The 18855-nt window shown below is 48.8% G+C and overlaps 1 protein-coding gene across 3 annotated transcripts in view; it reads left to right on the forward strand.

Annotated features, from left to right (window-relative positions):
• The window catches only part of MGAT4B (alpha-1,3-mannosyl-glycoprotein 4-beta-N-acetylglucosaminyltransferase B), a 51364-nt gene that overhangs the window by 30783 nt on the left and 1726 nt on the right, over nt 1–18855 (forward strand). Inside the window, exons 1-13 of one of the 3 annotated variants that reach the window (XM_032125008.1) lie at nt 1863–1905; nt 4830–5009; nt 5690–5830; nt 6667–6800; nt 9290–9336; nt 11427–11540; nt 11978–12053; nt 12432–12546; nt 13313–13443; nt 16270–16377; nt 17298–17491; nt 17881–17959; nt 18417–18504. In XM_032125008.1, coding sequence (XP_031980899.1) covers nt 1878–1905; nt 4830–5009; nt 5690–5830; nt 6667–6800; nt 9290–9336; nt 11427–11540; nt 11978–12053; nt 12432–12546; nt 13313–13443; nt 16270–16377; nt 17298–17491; nt 17881–17959; nt 18417–18504 — 1435 coding nt within the window. In that variant the 5' untranslated portion in view covers nt 1863–1877. Of the gene's footprint in view, nt 1–1862; nt 1906–4829; nt 5010–5689; nt 5831–6666; nt 6801–9289; nt 9337–11426; nt 11541–11977; nt 12054–12431; nt 12547–13312; nt 13444–16269; nt 16378–17297; nt 17492–17880; nt 17960–18416; nt 18505–18855 lie in introns of those variants that run through there. The other 2 variants (XM_032125007.1, XM_032125009.1) reach the window with 2 other exon arrangements.

An 18855-nucleotide genomic window follows, 5' to 3' on the forward strand; every position in this document is an offset into this window, starting at 1 on the left:
CAAAGTGCCTCATACCTGTGTGCTGCACCAGCCATCAGATTTCCATGTAAAGCAGGACTGTTCCTTTTTTGCATCCCAGGAGCTGAATTTAATTCACGGATACAGCACAGTAACTCCTTCTATCCATTTTAATGGTCCAGTGAAATTCTGTTAGCAAGAGACCTAATGAATGTTGCGATTCAATCAGGGCAATCTAGAGTGTAATACGTGGAGCGATGCCAGCATTATATAAATCATTAAACATCAAAATGTAAGAAAAAAATAAAATTCCCTAATCATCATCTAACTCCAGGAGCTGCTGGGAATGGCTGGGGCTGGAGGCAGCTGGGGCCAGCACAGGTACCTGGCTGGGATGGGGACAGTGGCTCACCAGCCTGGTTCCTGTTCTTCCCCGTTAGCATTTTTTGGATAACACAGATGCTCCAGCATGAAGAGGTGGTTGTTCCTGTGCTCTGCAGTCCCCCCAGGCCCTTGCAAGTGCTAGAGGGGGAAGCATTTATTTCTTAAAGAGGTGCTTTAAATATGCCTAAAATGCCTAAAATGAGGTAGAACAGTCATTACAGAGACATTTTCTGTAGGCAGATGAATTTTCTGCTCCAAGTTCATTTACGTTGTAAGGGAAGCACACTTCTTCTTGCTCTTTTGGTTTTGGGAGTTTGTGCAACAGCGGTCAAAAGGTGCAGTTACACTCTTGAAGCCAAGATTTTACAGAGATAAACAGTTTAGAGGTTTGAGGATTGTTTTTAGTTTTTAAACCAAGTCTCTTGAAAGTCTTCCTAATGAGGAGCAAGTCCAGCTAGCAAAGACTGTGTGTTTGCTTTTGAAAAGATTGAATTGGAGGGAAATCTCTGGTGCTGGGCATGGGTCCACTCTTCTGGGAGAGGTTATCAGCAGAGAATAAAACCAAAAGTAATTGGAACTGAAATACGGATGTGTTTAAAACGCACTGCAGACTCCCTGGGAGGTTGGAGTGTGATTGGAAAGACAAATGCAAAATACAGAATTATAAAATTCCTGACTATATATATATATATATATATATATGCATATGTGGATGACTGGGTGAGATTTCAGGGTGGGGGTTTTATTGGCACTGATCTGATTTTGTGTCTGTCTGCTGGTTTAGGATCAGATTATTTTGCTTTCACTCAAAAACTGAAAATGGATGTGGATGCAGTGGTCCCAGCCCTCACCTCTGCTAGCAAACATAGTTTGCACTTAAGAGTCACTTGAATAAGAATGAAGCCACAGAATTCTCCATAATGGAGAAATGCTTTTTATTAAGGGGATGCTGTCTTAGATGGATAAATCCTTTGGGAAGGCTGCAGGAGCTTAGCTCTGTGGGGCACCCACAGGCTCCTGAGGAGCAGCCTATGAGCCCCACCAGCTTGTGCCCATCCCTTGCACACTACTGCATCCCAACTGCTGGGGGGTCACAGAATGTTCTGGCTTGGAAGGCACTCACTAAGATCATCAAAGTCCAACTCCTGAAAGGGCCTGTTCAATCTGTCCCTGCCTTTTGCTTCCCTACTGGTTTGTGTTGTTGCTCAGCAAACCCAGCCCAGGGTTCTCAGCTGAAAACACAAAGCCTGGCAGCTGTGTCTGGGCACAGCTGTGTGGGGGGACATCGGTCAGTGAGTGATGCTCAGCCGGACACTTCCTATGGCCACTGTCCCTCAGCCTTGGGCTTCTCCCCCCTCCAGGGATCCCCTCTCAGAGCTGCTCCAGTGGGCATAGCATGGACAGATGGTGCCTAGCACTCAGCTGTGCCCAGTGCTGCTTCCCTGCCCTGCTGAGCACCAGCTTGTATGAGGATGCCTGATTCCCACTTGGAGCCTCACAGCCAGCCTGCTTCTAAAAACAGATTGTGAAAAACCATGGAGTGCAAGTATGGGCCCTGGCAAGGTGAGAAATGGGTTCTTTGCACATGTGTGCTGCAAGTTTGAGAGGTTTTTGGTCTCCCAGGTCAGTCCTGCAGCCTGTCACCTAATGCTGACTTTCTTTCTTTCTTAAACCAGTATATTTTAAGCCCAAAGCAATGTGTTATCTCTCAAGAAAAAAATAAGCTTAATCTTTTTTTTTTTTCGATATAGCTAGGAGTTTTTGTCCTGCAGTGCTTGAGTCTGGGGATATTTTAAGAGCTCTGTTATCTTGTGCTGGGAGGGAGTACAATAAATATGTAGATAGGGAGTGCTGCTGCTTTGAAAGGTAAGTAAAGGGTCTGTGCTGAACTGACACTAGCTGAAAAATTTGTTCAGCCTAATTAGCAGCAAATCACTTCTGTGTCCAACCTTGCTTGTGGAGATGGGAGCCAGTCCACCCCCTCCCCCCCTTATCCTCTGCTGCCCTTCATGGGTTTTCAGAGCCCTCCCTGGCTGAGCAGTGAGGGTTTTTGTGAGGACACGGATCTGCAGCCACGTGTCATTGCGGGCCAACAAGTGCGAAATTACTGGAAATTTGTGGGAAACTGTACACCCATCTCGGGCTTTGTCTAGGATTGTTCAGGCTGTCATTGGAACCAGTCACGATCGATCAGCTTTTAAATTTCATGAAATTTTAATTAAAGAATGGAAAGCCTACGAAGACATCATATGACAAGAGTGCTGGAAACAAATACAATTTCACTTCCAACCATTAACCAGAAAAGCAGCAAATGGTTGACTGCACATCGCCATTGCAGTCTAAGGAAAGTACAGCTCTTGGCTTCGGCGGGCAGGTCATTAGTGACTGAATAATCAGTGACATTTCCCTTCTAAATCTGACACAAATGAAGTGCAGTGCTCTGGAAAAAGCCATTAAATGCAAAGCCTCGCCTTTACTCTGCTCCAGGTATTGCAGAACAAGATCTAATGGCAGCCTTTAGCTGTGATTTAGCTTTGATAGCATCCACGGGATAGTAACCTCCCAGGATGCCAAGAGCCAAGTGCTTCCAGCCTTGCACAAGCCATCATGTTGTGCAAAAACAGAAAGTGAGTCTTGTTCCTTGCTGGTGTTCCCAGATGCAGCCAGTAAAAGACACAAGTAGGAAAACCTGTAATGTGGAGTACTGGAAAGCTGAACAGTGTATTCTTATGCCGAGAGGTACCAGCAGGTAAAGATCTCACTCATCATGGGATGAGTTTTTAGAGCCTGACATCCTCCTGTGAATTCCCGTGGCAGCTCTCAAAGCTGGGTGTTAACCTGTTTTTCTGCACATTTGAAAATGTTTTCTTGATGGGAGTGGAAAGTGAGCAGCACTACACAGGAAAAAGGAAGGACTGGTCTTGTTTATGTCTGTCCCTTGAATTTCTCTGAATAATGTGTTGTAAGATGGATGGAATCATCAAATGGGTGTAACTTCCTCTGCTCCCTCCCCGTGTGCTGTGGCTTTGAAAATAATGTCAAAAGGTTAATAGGAGCCAGACTGCGTTGGGGGCATCCCTTGTGTGAAGCAGTGAGTCTTTAAGGAGGTTTTTCTTGGGGGAAAGACTGAGTAGGGGAAACTTTTCCTAGGCAAAAGCATTACCAGTAGCTGGACTGGGAAGCACTGTTGTCTTGGAAACTCTGTGCATTGAAGCTGGATATGTCTGATCTTCAAAATTCCTTTTTCTTCATGGACCCCAAAATAGAAGTTTTCAATGCAGTCAGGGTATCTTTTTCAATTGCTTTGATTTATATTTAGCCCTGCGTTGGGAAGTTCCAGTGCAGTATTTTTGATCATTAGCTCTCCTAGTCGTGTTTGGGTTAAGAGTCTACTATTCAGTGGATAAATCTGTTTTGGGTATAGTCCTGTGAGTTATAGTCTTACTGAAAACACATGAATGACCACAGATAAAAGTGTATTTTTAATGAGAAGTTTCATTAATATTGGGAAAAAAAAAGTCCTGGGAAGGTTCGTTAGTGGCTCACTGATTTCACTCCCAGCTGTTGTAGTTAGTTCTGACTGAAAGCTCTTGATAGTTTTATTGCTCTGTTTATAGAGCACGGGATAAGATGTTGTTTCAAAACAAAAGGCTTTGTTACCCTATCAGAAGGTTTTTTAATATATTTATTACATTTAGGATGCATCCTAAAGGTGTGTATCCAAACATTTGAAATTATATAAGCAACCAGGCAGCTATTGCCATGTGATTTTCTTTATCCTGACATGTTTTGGAGAGGTTAGATTCCCAAAATCTCTTTTGACTGTTAAAATTTGGGGCTCTCTTCCAAAGCTGGAGGAGGTGCTGTCTGCACCCTTGTCTCACTGCAGGGCAGCATTCCCCCTTGCCAACATCTCTCTTTTCATCACTCAGGATCTCCTGGGAGATGGTTGTATTTATGTGGAGCTGGGGAATGCTCTGGAGCAAAAGTCTGATAAGGAGCAACTGAGGGAGCTGGGGGGCTCACCCTGGAGAAAAGAATAGATTGGCTATTAGGAAAAAGTTATTCAGGAGAAGTCTGCCAAGCACTGACACAAGCTGCCCAGGGAAGTGGTGGAATCGCCATCCCTCAAGAGATTTAAAAGTTGTGTAGATGTGGCACTTGGGGACGTGGCTTAGTGGTGAACTTGGCATTGCTGGGTTAAAAGTTGGACTTGATGATCTAAGAGGCTTTTTCCAGCCCAAACCGTTCTATCATTCTATTTCTACATGACCCAGAAACCCCAGTTGAAAGAGAAAAAATGGAAGTAGCTTTATTATTGTAATTCAGCAACTTACACTGCGCTCCCTGTGACCCTTTTGCCAATGGGCGCATGTTGGACCACAGCTCCCTAAATCCATAATTTAAGGATTGAGGAGGTAAGGGAGGCATGAGTGAAACCCTTCCTAGCACAGAGGACAAAGGTTCTCTCTCTTCTCCACCCGCAGGTGACGTTGTGGACATCTACCAGCGGGAGTTCCTCGCGCTCCGGGACCGGCTGCACGCAGCCGAGCAGGAGAGCCTGAAGCGCTCCAAGGAGCTCAACCTGGTCCTGGAGGAGATCAAGAGAGCGCTGTCGGAGAAGCAGGCCCTGCGGGATATAAACCGGACCTGGAGCAGCTTATCTGGTGAATAAACAGACGTTGAGGATCTGGGGCTGTTCTGAAGCTGTTGCTAATGAGGAGGTAGAGAGGTGTGTGCGTGTGTGTGCAGGACTGCGGACAGGACCTGCTCTTCTCTCCCCCGGTGCGAGCAAACTGGAATTCAGAGGGACTTGGGCGCTCTTAAACTGCTGTTTAATTAGAGGTGCATATGCATCATTAAACACGGATTTGCCTCTGCCGAGGATATTCGCCAATTTGCTTGCTTGCAAGCTTTTTTTCTCCTTTGCAAGTCATACAAACTGTTCCCTATGGCTGTATTCAATCCATATGGAAAATGGGTATTCAAAGAGAGGGGGGAGGAAGGAGTTAGGCTGGCTGAGCACCCCTTGCCAATTTATTTGGTTTTTTTGGGTTTTTTTAAGTTGCTCGGTTGAAGAAAATTGGATCTCTACAGAAAGATCTGATTTGACCTTCATTTTATCTTCATTCTTCCCTCTCCTTCCCAAATATTTTGGGACTTCTTTAAGGCCCTCCTGGCTCCTGCTGAACTTTAATTGGGTTTGTGGTAGCATGTTAAAGGTTGGCCTGATTCTTTATAACCCAGCAGTAGTCTCGGGTGGCCAGGCTGCTGTAAAAAGGCTTTTTGCCTTGCAGTCTCTTCCTACCTACCGTGCCTTGCAATTGATTCCCTTTTCCTTTTTAAGACGAAACCAAGTTAAAACTGTGGAATATCACCAACAAGAATGTGCTGCACCTTCCCACCATCTTCCATCATTTGCCACATTTGCTGTCAAAGGAGAACAGTCTGCAGCCAGCCGTGCATGTGGGACAGGGGCGCACTGGAGGTAAATGGGAATTAGTGCTGCTTCTGGTGCTCTTCCTCACCTTGGTGCCTGTCCCTCCCCTTTCCTCCGGGCCTGGCTGTGGCACAGATACGAGCAGGACTGGAGGAAGGGCTGCATGCGTCATTCAAGCTTCCTTGGTTATCGTGACATGTGGGGTGGGTGAGCCATGTCACGCCTGCAAGTCTTCAGGGAGTGCTGTCTGTGCTCTTGACTGGCCCTAAAATGTTCTCAGTGCTTCTGCCAGATGTTGTTTGCTGCTTTCCATATCCAGAGTGCTCTAGACTTTGCCTGGAAGGGCTTCAGATGAAGGCATAGTTTGTAGGGTGCTTCATGGAGACTGTAACCCATCTAAGGAGACAAATCCCATTGGGAACGGGACTTTGGTTACTTGATGATTCCCCCCTGCTCCCAAATCCCAACCCAACACCAAAGACCTGACTTGCACCTCCTAAACTGGAGTGCTTTTGGCCATGGGAGGGATTTGGAGAACAAGAGGTGGTCTTGAAGTTGCTGTTCACAGGTTGAAAAGGCCCCTGGGAGGGGGAGGGATTTTGGGTGTTTCCTTAGAGATCATTCCTTCAGGGAGAAAATGCAGAGCATATCTGACTGCCCATGGGTGCCCTGCCAGCCTGGCACATTGAGGTGCTCTGCTGGTTGGCACTGGGCTGAGGACAGGAGTGTGTGAACCCTGTGTAGCCCAGGAACCCACCAACCTGCAGCTCACCGCTGGTTTTTAATGACAGAGCCTGGCACTGGCCAGGTGAACCATGGGAGCAGAGCAAAGTGTCTTGCCCAGCACAGCCCCCTCTCTGAAATCTCTTTGTGGCCCTGGGCAGTGTCCGTCGTGATGGGAATCCCCAGCGTGAAACGGGAGGTGCATTCCTACCTCACTGACACCCTCAACTCCCTCATCTCAGAGCTCACGCAGCAGGAGAAGGAGGACTCCGTCATCGTTGTCCTCATTGCCGAGGTAAGACAGAGCTTTGCCAGTTTGCCCCATTTTCCCTGGCCCCCATCCTTCTGTCTGCCAGGCTTGGTGCCAAACAGGATGCTGCCCACCCGGACTCCAGCTCTGCCACTTGCTGGGTAAATAAGCCTGGCCTTGGGCTGCCGTCCAGCAGGATCAGCAGGTTTGTCTTGCCCGAAATGAAACACCAGTTGGACCAGAGAGGGTCAGGATGTGAGCAGGCAAACATGTCCCATTGGCAGCTGCCGGTGTGGCACAGCTCACCTAAATCATGATGCCTCCTGCATGGTGCTTGAATGGATATTCACAAAATGGGCTGGAGGAGCCCCACAGCCACGTCTAGGAGAGCAGATCCATTTCTCCACATACCTGTAAGACATCACTAAACCCTTCTTGAAACCCAGGAGTCAATGATTCAGGGTTCAGACTAATATGCCTCTTTGTACCGGTGCCCGGAGCCCAGAATCAGTTGCTGAATCCAAGGGCTGAAAAGCCTTGATGCATTAATCCTCAAGAGCTGCTTTTATCTATGGGTTTAGATGGTTATTTTTCTCCATGGCTTTCCTCTCAGGATTATTTTCTTGAGCCTGAAGTGCATTTGTCTTAGTTTCCAGAAATCCAGTGAGAAAGATAAACCTCAGTAGCCTGTTACCGGGAGCAGAACAAAGATGAATGTCTGGGTTTGCTGCCTGTTTACCCATAATTTGACATTTTGAGTAGCATTTGGCCTTCAGGGCTCTGGCTGGTATTTTGTAGAGGGAGAAGGTGTGCCCAGATGGGTGCAGCCCAAAGGGCCCAGAACAAGGTTTGGTCCTGGCCATCATTTGGCTCCCTTGGAGCCAGGACAAGTTTGGTGACTGTGCAGTGGGTAAGTTGAAGCCTGAGAGGTTTTAAGCAACTTGACCCAGACCAGCTCCTGTTTTGGTCTGCAGTAATAATATTTTAGTTGACTTGAAAGTAAGGTGCATGCTGTGATGGCAGCTCCTGTGATGATGGGGAAAGTGACCAACAAATAAATGAATTCTGATCCTGTGAAGTGCAGGAGCACACACACCACATCCCAGTAACAGCCACTGCAGTTGTTGTAGATCCCTCTGGCCAAGTTTGGTCTTGGAGCTGCACAACATCCTTCTGTGCAAGTGTCTACCACTGCTGTGCCTGCTCTGCCTCTTTCCAAAGTGTTTCTCCATGTACCTGCACTTGTTAGAGCTCCCTGAGCATGGGATAAAGAGTAAGTAGTGGAGAGGGTGGTATGAACATGAAGCAAATGCTGAGTAATTTTGAGACTCAGCACAAGTGCAGCAACTGAATGTCCTTTCTGGGGTAGGGACTTCTCATTCCCAGGTGTCACTGCTGTCATCCACAGTGGCTGGGCTGCCGGGGAGAGGAGGGGGTTCCTCAGCTGCCTGAGGGGAGCCCTGGGGGGGAGATGGCTGGCTCGGCTGTCACCAGCCCACTGTTTCAGACACTTGGAATGGAGCTGCATGGTTCCTGCCAGAGCCAGGAACATCTTTCCTGCTTTTGTTTTCCCCTTTGCTGTTTTCTTGGCATGCTGAAGTAAGAAATCAGTCCAGCACTGGGACTCTGAGCCCTGTGTAAGAAAGGGACCTTTTCCTCTCGAGAAAACCCTTCCTTGTCTCCGTGCCAGCACAGAAGTGCTGTGCTCAGCCTGTGACACACATCCCGGTGTCTGATTCTCACCTCGCCCAGCACCGAGTGCAGCAGCAGCTGGTCCTGGCTTCTGCAATGCTGCATCAGCAGATCCACCCGGGATGTGCGGCCTCATGATCCGTATGGCTGCCCAAAACAATGCCACCACCAGGAAACAGGAACAGTTTTTGCTTGTGGGTCTCCTGCCCTTTGTTCTGGGGGGGGGTTTTCCCATCACTCTGCAGATGGTTTCTGTGCAGTGCCTGTCCCTGTGTTTGCACTTATCTCACCCGCAGACAGCAGCGAGCGGCGCTGACGACCTTTGTCTGCCAAATGTTATGGGTTGCCACGTTGATTGTGGGAACAAACTGGGGCTTCAGGAAGAAAAGTGTCAAAATGAACCTGAAATGAAAAACTTATAAATAGACCCCTCTTTTTCACCAAAGGGTACAGAGTATTCGCTGCCAAAAGTATTCACTTGGATGCAAGCCAGTGTGTGTAGGGAAAAAATAAATAGCCCAGAGGTTAAAACTTGTGCAAACAATTGGTGCTGGCAGGGGCAGAAGTGCCAGGAGAGCACGTGGGGAAGATGTGCAGGATCTTGTGTCCTTTGGGGTGGATTTTGGTGTGTGATGCCTTTGGTTAACACTGACCACAGAGGAGGGCTCCCGGGAGCCTGTCAGCATAGGAGAGCAGTAAAGCTGGATAAAAGGACATGAAGGTGAATGAAGATGATACAGATGTGCTGACAGTACCCTGGGGTGTGTTGAAGAAGATTTCTGAGCCATGGGGGACACAAGCTGAGGCTGAAGGCTCTAACACTGCTTTTCTTTTGTTTTCAGACAGATCCGCAGTACACAGCTGGAGTGGCAGAAAATATCAAAAACTTGTAAGCACTTCCAAATGGCTTCAGTGTACAGCCTGTGCCAGGGAACAGCTTCATTAAGGAGAAAATACACACTTTTCTGCTTCCCTTTTGTATTTTGTTGTTGCTTGGGGTTTTTTCCTCTTTTTAAACTCTGTGCTGTCTTTGCTAATGCCACTTCCACTCTCTGCTTGTTCTAAAATGCATCCCATATGAAGCTTCCAGGAGGCTGCTTTGTGCTCACAGTATTTAACACACATGGTCATTTCATTCTGTTTTGCTCCTTCTGTCCTGGAGCATTGTGAGGAGATGGATTGTTTAGATTTCCAGTGATCCTGGCAGTTGTTTCAGTGTCTACTGCAGCCCTGTACTTGCTCTGTGCAGTCTGGGCAGTGTAGTAAGCACACACAAATGCTCCTGCCTTATTTTGCTTTAAAATCCATGATCCATCTTTCTTCCTGCTCCAGCCTGTTTGTTTTCCCCTTGTTCCAGGCTCTAGTTACATTTGTCTCTCACAGTGCTGGCTGCTATTTATGTCCTGCAGCCTCAGTGGCTTTTGCAGCTTCATCTGTGGCTGTTTAAGCAGAAGCTGGTGATGGATTATTAACCATGAGCCAGTCCTGGCATTAACGGCACCAGAGCTTGGGGGCAAAGGGAAAAGGTGGTGAGAGAAGGGGCAGTGACTCCCGTCCAGCTCCTGCGATTGCTCCTTTCCAAAGGATCGCAGTCGCCGTACAAAGGAGAAGGGAAAGGGCAGCACATCCTCCCAGCACCCCTTGTCCCCGAGCCAATGATGGGAGAGGGGCTGGGACGTGCGTGGGGAGGGCTGTGTTCCCGGGCACTTGCAGAAGAGCTGAAACAGAGCCCTCCATCTTGCTGTGCAGGAGCTGGCAGGGCTCCCCTCCTTGTGCCTGCTGGCAGGAGGACGCACTTATCGAGGGATAATGGACTGATTGTCCAATGGATCCTGATGAAATTACCGGGCTCTGCTGCAGAGTGCCTCTGCGTAGAAGTCCTGAAACTTTAATTGACTTAATGATTTGATTTCTCATCATCCCCCTGTCCAGTGCCTCCTGCCCCTCCCCGAGTCACTGAAATTATTTTTCTTCCAAATTGAATTGAGGTGGTGTGGGGCCAGGACAGGCTGGGCTTTTCTCGCAGGAGGGAGAAAGCTGTTGCTGCTTCAGCACAGTGTTTTGTCAGCTCAGTGAGAAGCTGCTGTTTCACTGCTGCCTGAAGAAGGGAAGATTTGAAAAATGTTAGCTGAAAGACCTGCCAGTCCCAAGGAAGGCATAAGGAAGGGAACAAGAAGTGAGAAGTTTTTGGCAGTCTCACTGCTTTGTCTCCCTCTGCCCCATCTCCCGTCCTCCAGGCTCTGCACAAACAAAGGAAACAGCCTTGCACCAACTGTTCTCGAAAAGGCAGTATAAAAATAACTGGTTTTCCTGCTTACCTCTCACAGTTAGAGCAGTCCCGGGGTATTGCTTGCGAGGCTGATGTAGGTGCCTACTTTTCAGATGGGTGACATTATTTTCTGTTTGAGTTTGACTCTTTAAAGGCTTCTTAGCTGCATTATAGGAAAAGTAGATGCTGATTTTATCAGCATAAGAGAACTAGGTAGACTTCCTGCTGGCTCTCTGAACTACAGCACAGCAGTGTTTTAAGCAACTTAGCAGAAATGTATAGCAAAAACTCGGCAAGATTAATTTAATTACTGATGCCTTTGGAAAATCTCGAAATGCATGTAAGGCCAAGTCCTTTCTTTGCTGAACCAGCTTGCAGGTCATTTAAGCTTATAAAGAGTACATGGTGCTCAGGGCTGTCTTTAAAGCTGACCCATGTATGTGCAGAAGGGAGGAGGATGCTGGGGGGGAGCATGTGCATGTGGGGCTGTTAGAGACTGTGGGAGGGAGAAGACAGCTTAAAAACCCCTTGTCAATCCCTGCTGATGTCTGCTGATGAGGCCTGGAAGTGCACTGGATACCAGGGAAGTTATACCTTAGAGGCTGTGCTGTTTGTTTGGTTCTGTGGCTCAGTGTTTACCCAGTGATTTGGTCTACGAAATGCTGCGTCAGACGTGGAGGTATTTGTTTACTGCTGCTTTTCTCCCTCAGATTCCCAAAGGAAATACACTCAGGTCTCCTGGAGGTAATTTCCCCATCTCCACATTTCTATCCTGATTTCTCCCACCTGCGGGAATCCTTTGGGGACCCCAAGGAAAGAGTCAGGTAAGAATGGATGAGCTTATAAACAAGCAAGCCCTGAATTTAAGAAACTGTAGCAAGTTCCTCACTGACTCCAGCAGGGAAAGCTCTTCTGCAGGGCCAGGCAAGGACTTTAAACTTGGATTACCCAAAAGTTGGAAGGACATGATTTGGTGATGGGAGATGAACTGGCACCAGCTTTGCCAGGCTTGCCTCGTGCTGTGGTGTTTCCATCACCAAGTGAGGGGCTCATTTTAACCCAAATTACCTTCATTTTGGAACTCCTTGAGGTTTCCAGTAACTCTTAGTTGACCAGGGACCAAAGGGAGAGGCCATATGCCATTCCCTCTGCCTCCCAGAGCTGTGTCACCTTCCCATCTCAAACCCAGCCTTGGCAGGCTCCCCAGGGCAGCCGTTGTCCCAGGAGAGACTGGTGCTCCCATTGTCTTTGTCTCTTGCAGGTGGAGGACAAAGCAGAACCTGGACTACTGCTTTTTAATGATGTATGCCCAGTCCAAAGGCATTTATTATGTGCAGGTGGGTTTGGTGCTGGTGCTGGTGGGAAGATGGATGTACCTGTGAGTTCACTGTACTGGCTCATGCCAGCTGAGAGAGAATAAAGAGCACATCCAATTGTGTGATGCAGCAGAGTGGGAGCAGGTTTTAACCACATAGGTTCAAAAGCTGGGTTTCTAAAATACTTTTAGACTTGGAAGCCTCCCACTTAGGAAAGGCAGAAATCCTTGTTTCTCTTACCTGTTAGATTGAGTGAGAAAAATCTGCTTGGAGCACCTTCCAAAATAAACTGGGTCTGTGCTAAAGCTTTCCTCTGGTCTATGGTGTGATTGCTCTGCGTAGAGAGACTGTTGCTGGGACCTGGATGGGACATTGGCACTGTGTCCTTTTGTCTTGCAGCTGGAGGATGATATTGTGGCCAAACCAAACTATCTCAGCACAATGAAGAACTTTGCCTTGCAGCAGCCCTCTGAGGAGTGGATGATCCTGGAGTTCTCTCAGCTGGGGTTCATTGGTAATGTTCTCCCCTGCTCACCCCAGTCCTATCAGGAACAAGGCACAAGAGCCTACTGGCTCTTGCCAGCACTACATTCTTGGCCCAAGAAATTGTCCCCTCAAGATGGTAAAATACTTGGACTTGATCCCTCCCTATTTTTGCAATGACCCTTATGTTTGCACATCGGAGAAAGATCCTCACAGCTGGTACTGCTGATGCTCACTTTTAGTAAAAATAAACCTGGTGAGTGGCCCAGCCAACAGCCAAACAGCTTAGATATGACCAGTAGCTTTTAGGCTGGATGGGATCTGGATTTGCCTAAGAGTGTGCAAAAGGAAGTTTACATCAGCCCAGAACTATTTTGGGAACGGCAGTACATGGTTGCAGTAGCAGCTTGATCTGTTATTTTGGATACTAGTTTGACTGGCTTAAAACTTGTAGTTTTTGGGGCAGGAAATGGTCTGTCCTGCAGCTGGCTGTATGGTTTTCATCCTTGTTTCTCTTTACTGAATGAGAGAGTTTTAGACCTTTTGATACTGTTGTGACCTGCGAGACTGTAATGCTCTCTAATTCTGCGACGAATATTAAATCCGGAAGTGCATTAGCAGTGTCAGCAGTGCTGGTACGTAAACTGGGGCCACGTGTTGTTTCCTTTACGTAGAGAGATGGACACATCTAACCTCCATAGCCCAGTCTCCCAAGTTTTTCTTTCCCAGCTCTGATTCTTGACCATTTTATACCATAGCTCCTCTCTCTCTATCTTCTCTCTTTCTTTGTGCTGTAGGAAAAATGTTCAAGTCTCTGGATCTGAGCTTGATTGTGGAATTCATCCTGATGTTCTATAAGGACAAACCCATTGACTGGCTGCTAGATCACATCCTCTGGGTGAAAGTCTGCAACCCTGAGAAAGATGCAGTATGTAAACAATCTCTGTTGAAGGGAAATGCTCTGTTTTTGTGTGGGCAAATATATGCTTGGCTGTGCCTCCAGAGGATCTTTTCTGTGAGCTCTGGTGTTAACTGACTTTGCACTGTGCCGTGCCATCCCTGTGGAGCGTGCCGCGGGGTGTCCTTGTAGATTGTGTAAGTGGAGACCTGGGAGCTCAGGCTTTTGTAGTCTGCAGCTGCCAGAAAAGGCATTATTTCTGCATCTAAGCACTAATAGGGTATTTCTCCTCCAGTCCTCGAGGACAGGAGTCATTCCCCATTCTTCTGTGTTGTTTTGCATTCCGGTGTGCTTCTCTCCCTGAAGCCATTTCCCACTCACTGACTACAACCCCAGAATAACCCTTTGACGCTGGATCCATGTGCTGTACCCACCTGGAGCACTCATGGAGACTGCCCAGAGCTCACCCCAGACGACCCAGAGCAAACCCTCCTTGCACGGTCTGGCAGAATGAAGCCAGATCATACAAAGCTCTTGTCAGGGTTTCTAGGAGGGTGCAGAGAGGTGAAAGGGGCTCTGTTTTCATGCTGCCACTCCTTTTGCAGAGCCATAAGCCCCTGTGCCCTGTGGAGGTTGTGTTTGAACTCCACCAGCAAGGGGCTGAAGCGAGTGGGAAGGGCAGAGAGGGAGTGTGTGCGGCAGCAGATGTAAGATGAGCTCAGAACCACATACTCTCCTGTCTCCTCTCTGAACATGCTGTATTTACTCAAACACTTGCTCGCCCTCCTCCCCCAGTGGAGAACAGGCAGCAGAGTCCCTGTGCAGAGCTCAGAGCCAGTGGCTTAGGACAGCCCTCGTGGTGACAGCCACATTGGGGTGACAAATGGCAGAGCAAGTGGTCATTCTGGGAATTAGTATTGTATTAATGTGCTGGGGGGATGGACCATCCTCAGGGCTCTGCAGAACTGGGGCAAGGATGTGGTTTAATGTGGCCTGATCCCTGGTAGAGGACGTGGCATCTGCTCCTGTACCCCTTGTGCAGCAGGACCAGTTTCAGGCGATGTCACTCCTGACAGTTCAAACCATGTGCTCAGGTGTGACAGAGCAATCCCCAGGCCTGTCTGGCAGCCCCGCATTCTGCACCGCTGTGGGCAAAGCCGAGTTGGTGGGATGCTGGGATGGAGCTGGGAATGATGCTGCTGTTTATGCCCCCACCTTCAAAATCCTCAGCTTGAGCACTGATTAAATGCAGATCCTGCTGCGCAGGATCATCTTCTTCTTAACTCATCTGTGCTCATCTTTTCCTACCTGATGGAACCAAGGTTTTCTCAGGGGAAACCGCAAATCTCTTAAACATGTTGCCTTTTTAAAAATTAACCTACTTTCCATGTGGATTTCTGGCTCCTTTCCCCCACTGTTTGCATGATTAACTCTGCACAGCGCCCTTTCAAACATGACTTTCTCTTGTAAATCCCACTGTGCAGAATCAAATTGGTAGCAGGGAGGATTTGTCTTTTTGATTGAAAGTTTGTTTGACCTGAGCTTTTGGTAAGTGCTTTGCTCCTTCTTTTTTAACTAATTTTAGATTTACCTGGGGTAGAGCTGTGTGAAAGGATGACCTTCTTACCACCAACTGAGCTATTCCCCCTCCTGGCTTGTCTGCTAAAGAAACATTTCAGCAAATGTTTCTTTAGCAGAACAGAAAAAGGGGAGAAAGATAAATCAAGAGATGCTGTAGCTCCCTTTTCCTCTTCCTCTCCCCATCCAGAGTGAGATAGCCATGATGGAGTTGCATCCAGAGTTGCTGACAGCGAGTAGGGTCTGTCCCATTAGCACGGCTAGTTTTAATTTTCTAATGTAACGTGAGCTGGATTAGGGGATTATCTCTTCTGCAGCTCGCAAGGGTCATGCCTGGAATTTCCCAGCTCCTGGCCCGTGGTGGGGGCTTGGTGTGGCACCCTGTCTGTTCCAGGCATCCGGCGACGCCGTGCCCTCCGCGGGATTTCTGCTGGGTGGGAGGCTGAGAGAGCAGATGGCATTAGGGATGTGCAGGCATTTCTTTTCTTGGAAAAAGCCAAAGTTGGATAACAAATACCCTCTCCATACAGCTTTTCACCTGTATTTTTGTCCTGCTCCCCCAAACTGAGAGAAATGAGCTATTTTAAAATGTGAGTTCTCATCTCCCCACGCTCTCAGTGATTTTCCCTTTTGTCCTTTATTCCCTCTCCATCGTCTCTCTCCCTCCACTCCACGGTAAATCACTGCCAGGATCGCAGTTGCATCTCCAAGTTTATTTATGTGGTGGATAGGCGTGAAACAGCCGAGCAGCTTTGATGATGGCATGTGCTGTACATCTGCTCACAGCTCCTGCCAGCAAACTGGGAGCTGCCCATCCAGAGAGAGCCCGCACTTGGTACCTGTTCACCTGGGCTCTGAATCATCCCAGGATTACTGTACCTTCAGACATCAGGGATCCCAAGCTCTGAGTTGTAGGAAAAAGGCTTTCCCAATAAGCCAAGGGCAAAGGAAACTCAATTATCTGGCTGTCCCTTCCTGACAGTACAGAGGGGATTTGCTCAGTGCTCTAAGCTATGCTTGGCAAGGAGAAATTTGGCACTTGAACCCGGACACTGCCCAGCAGAGCCTGGGGGGTGAGTGGCCAAGAGTCACAGTCCAGTTTGTCCAGAGTGTGGTTAAAAGCCCTCTTGCCAAATTAGAGCCTAAATAACACAGAAGGGCATAGAGATGGAGGGCAGGGCTGTCTGTCATTCCCTGTGCCCTTGTCCATCCCTCTTGTGGGTCACAGTGGCCCACAGAGGTTTGAGCCTGGGGCACTGTGGGGCTGTCTCGTTTCAGAAACACTGTGACAGGCAGAAGGCAAACCTGAGGATCCGCTTCAAGCCCTCGCTCTTCCAGCATGTGGGAACCCACTCCTCCTTGGCTGGGAAGATACAGAAGCTGAAGGTGGGTACCAGCTGCCCAAGCTGCAGGTGGCCTGGCCTGCAGGCACCCAGGAACTGGCTGTCTTTGGGTGGGGACATCAGTGACAGCAGCTGGTGGCAGCTGGATTTCTGTGCAGTGGTTGTGTTTTATTCTGAGTTACAGTGAGCTCAGGTAGCTCTTGCTCCTCAGAATGGCAGTGACATGCACCAAGAGTCACTGCGAGATTTTAAGCCTTGGAACCTGTCCTGGACACCCATCTTGAGTGCCAGCCCGTGGTCCAGGCAAGTCACTTCGAAGAATCTGCTGATGCACCTTGGAGAGGTGATTCCTGGGTTGATCTGACTTCCTTCCTACCCCACTCGGTATTCCTGGGATTTGGTGATGGGTGAGCTAGAACTCACTGCGGAAGAGCTGGAATTGTTGATGTGTGTTTCAACATGAACAAAATGCAGCTTCCCACAACTACAAGTGCAGAGCCCATGGAGACACATCCCTGGACTGTGCTGTCTGTGTGATCCCCAGGGAAATGGATGGTATGATCCAGTTTGTATCACAGTGCAGTGCTGTCAGGCCATGTAATCCAGTCATTTTATGCTATTGTCAGCCTCCCAGCCGCTTTCTCCTCAAGCGTAAGGACTGTTTCCAGAGCTCCTGGGGCAGAAACAGGCATTCAGGGACATTTGGACAATGAAGGGCTCCTTGGTGTGCTGGATCAGAGCACAGAGCAGGGGTGTTTCTCTGAGCTGGCTCTCCTGAAGCTGTGTCCTGGGATCCAGTCAGATATTCCCCTGCCTAATGCCTTCCCCAAATTACTTCCATCTCTCATCCTTCTGTGCCCAGCAAATCACAAAATTTTAATTTGCAGTGCCTTGTAGCTGGGGCCCTCACGGGCCAGAGCAGCTCATGGCCCTTCTCTGCCCTTTTGCTTTGTGCCCACGAAGGACAAGGACTTTGGAAAACAGGCACTGCGGAAAGAGCATGTCAACCCTCCTGCTGAGGTGAGCACCAGCCTGAAAACCTACCAGCACTTCACCTTGGAGAAGGCTTACCTGCGGGAGGACTTCTTCTGGGCCTTCACTCCCACTGCTGGAGACTTCATCCGATTCCGATTCTTCAAACCGCTCCGTATCGAAAGGCCAGTGCTTGGGGGGTCAGCAGGGGGGTGTGGGGACACCCCAGAGCACTTGGAGACACTTGACTTTTGCTCTCCTGGCAATTTAAATCAAATTCCTTGCCTGTCTCCTGCTTGGCTGCCCAGGAGGAGAGAGCAGTGCTCTTCTAAGGGAAGGACAATTTGACCCTTTCTCAGTGGGGCCACCTTTGCCAGAGCCCTTTGCTTTCCTGCACTTGTGAGCAGTCCATGGTTTCACTAATCTGGTACAGAAAGTCTCCTGCCAAATCGTGCTGTGGGCTCTTCGGGAAGGTGCCTGTTAGGTTGAGCTGTTTGATGATTCGGATGGGGTGAAAGCCATCATGTGCCCCCGCGCTCAGTGTGCCTTTCCCTGGATTTGGTCTCTGTCACAGGTTCTTCTTCCGCAGCGGGAACATCGAGCACCCAGAAGACAAACTCTTCAACACGACCGTGGAGGTTCTGCCGTTTGACGTAAGGGTTTGATTGAGACTTGAGGTGAGGGTGGAGTGGGAAGCAAAAGCAGCTTGAGAGAAGGGAACTGCTTAAAGCCATCAGGAAAATCTTTACAAGATTCGAGTGCCTCTTTGAGGTGCTGGCAGGGAGCCAGGGGGTCATGCCTGGTGTGATGCCACCTCGGGAGCGAGGTGCTTTGCTGAGCACGTCTGTGTGAGCTATCCCTGCCTGCAGAGGGGATGCTCCAATGGGTGGGATGACTGCAGAGGAGGGGATGGAGCCAGAATGGTGCAGTGGAAGCAGCAGCATGAGGACTGCAAATGTCCTCTTTTTTGGGCACGTGTCTCAGGGTGCCAGGTATGGGACGGGATGCCAGGGTTTGCTGGCAAGGACAGTTCTGGGGTTGCTACTTTGCCTTGGGACTTTTGGGTGACTCTTGCCTCTGGCCTTGCACAAAACTCCTCTCCTTCTGCAGAGCCTGCAGTCAGATAAGGAAGCCTTGCAGGAGGGAAGAGGCGCAGTCGTCAAATACCGCAGGACAGCGGATGGCTACATCCAGATAGGTACAGCGGGGTGTCAGGTGGTAAAGTGCCTGCTGGCTTTGATAACACAGCCCATGTCCTCACCTGCACATCAGTCAAGAACCTTAGAGCTGTTTGCTTGGCAAAGAGTAATTTCTGCTTGCCAGGAGCCAGGCTGGAACAGGATTTAATTGTCATTGTCTCCTCTCCTACACTGCCCTCCCTCTCAGACCAGGTTGTCCTCCTCAGATAGTTTACAGTCTTGCATTTCTGCCAGTCTCTGCTCAGAGCTGGGAGCAAATGATGCAGATTATCCATTTGCTTAAGATGGGGTTAAAAACCTCCACCAGGGGCAGTTTTTCAGTCTGTGTACTCACAGCACTTGCAGGTCAA

Source organism: Corvus moneduloides, chromosome 15 (genome assembly GCF_009650955.1).
Source record: "Corvus moneduloides isolate bCorMon1 chromosome 15, bCorMon1.pri, whole genome shotgun sequence".
Lineage (NCBI taxonomy): Eukaryota > Metazoa > Chordata > Aves > Passeriformes > Corvidae > Corvus > Corvus moneduloides.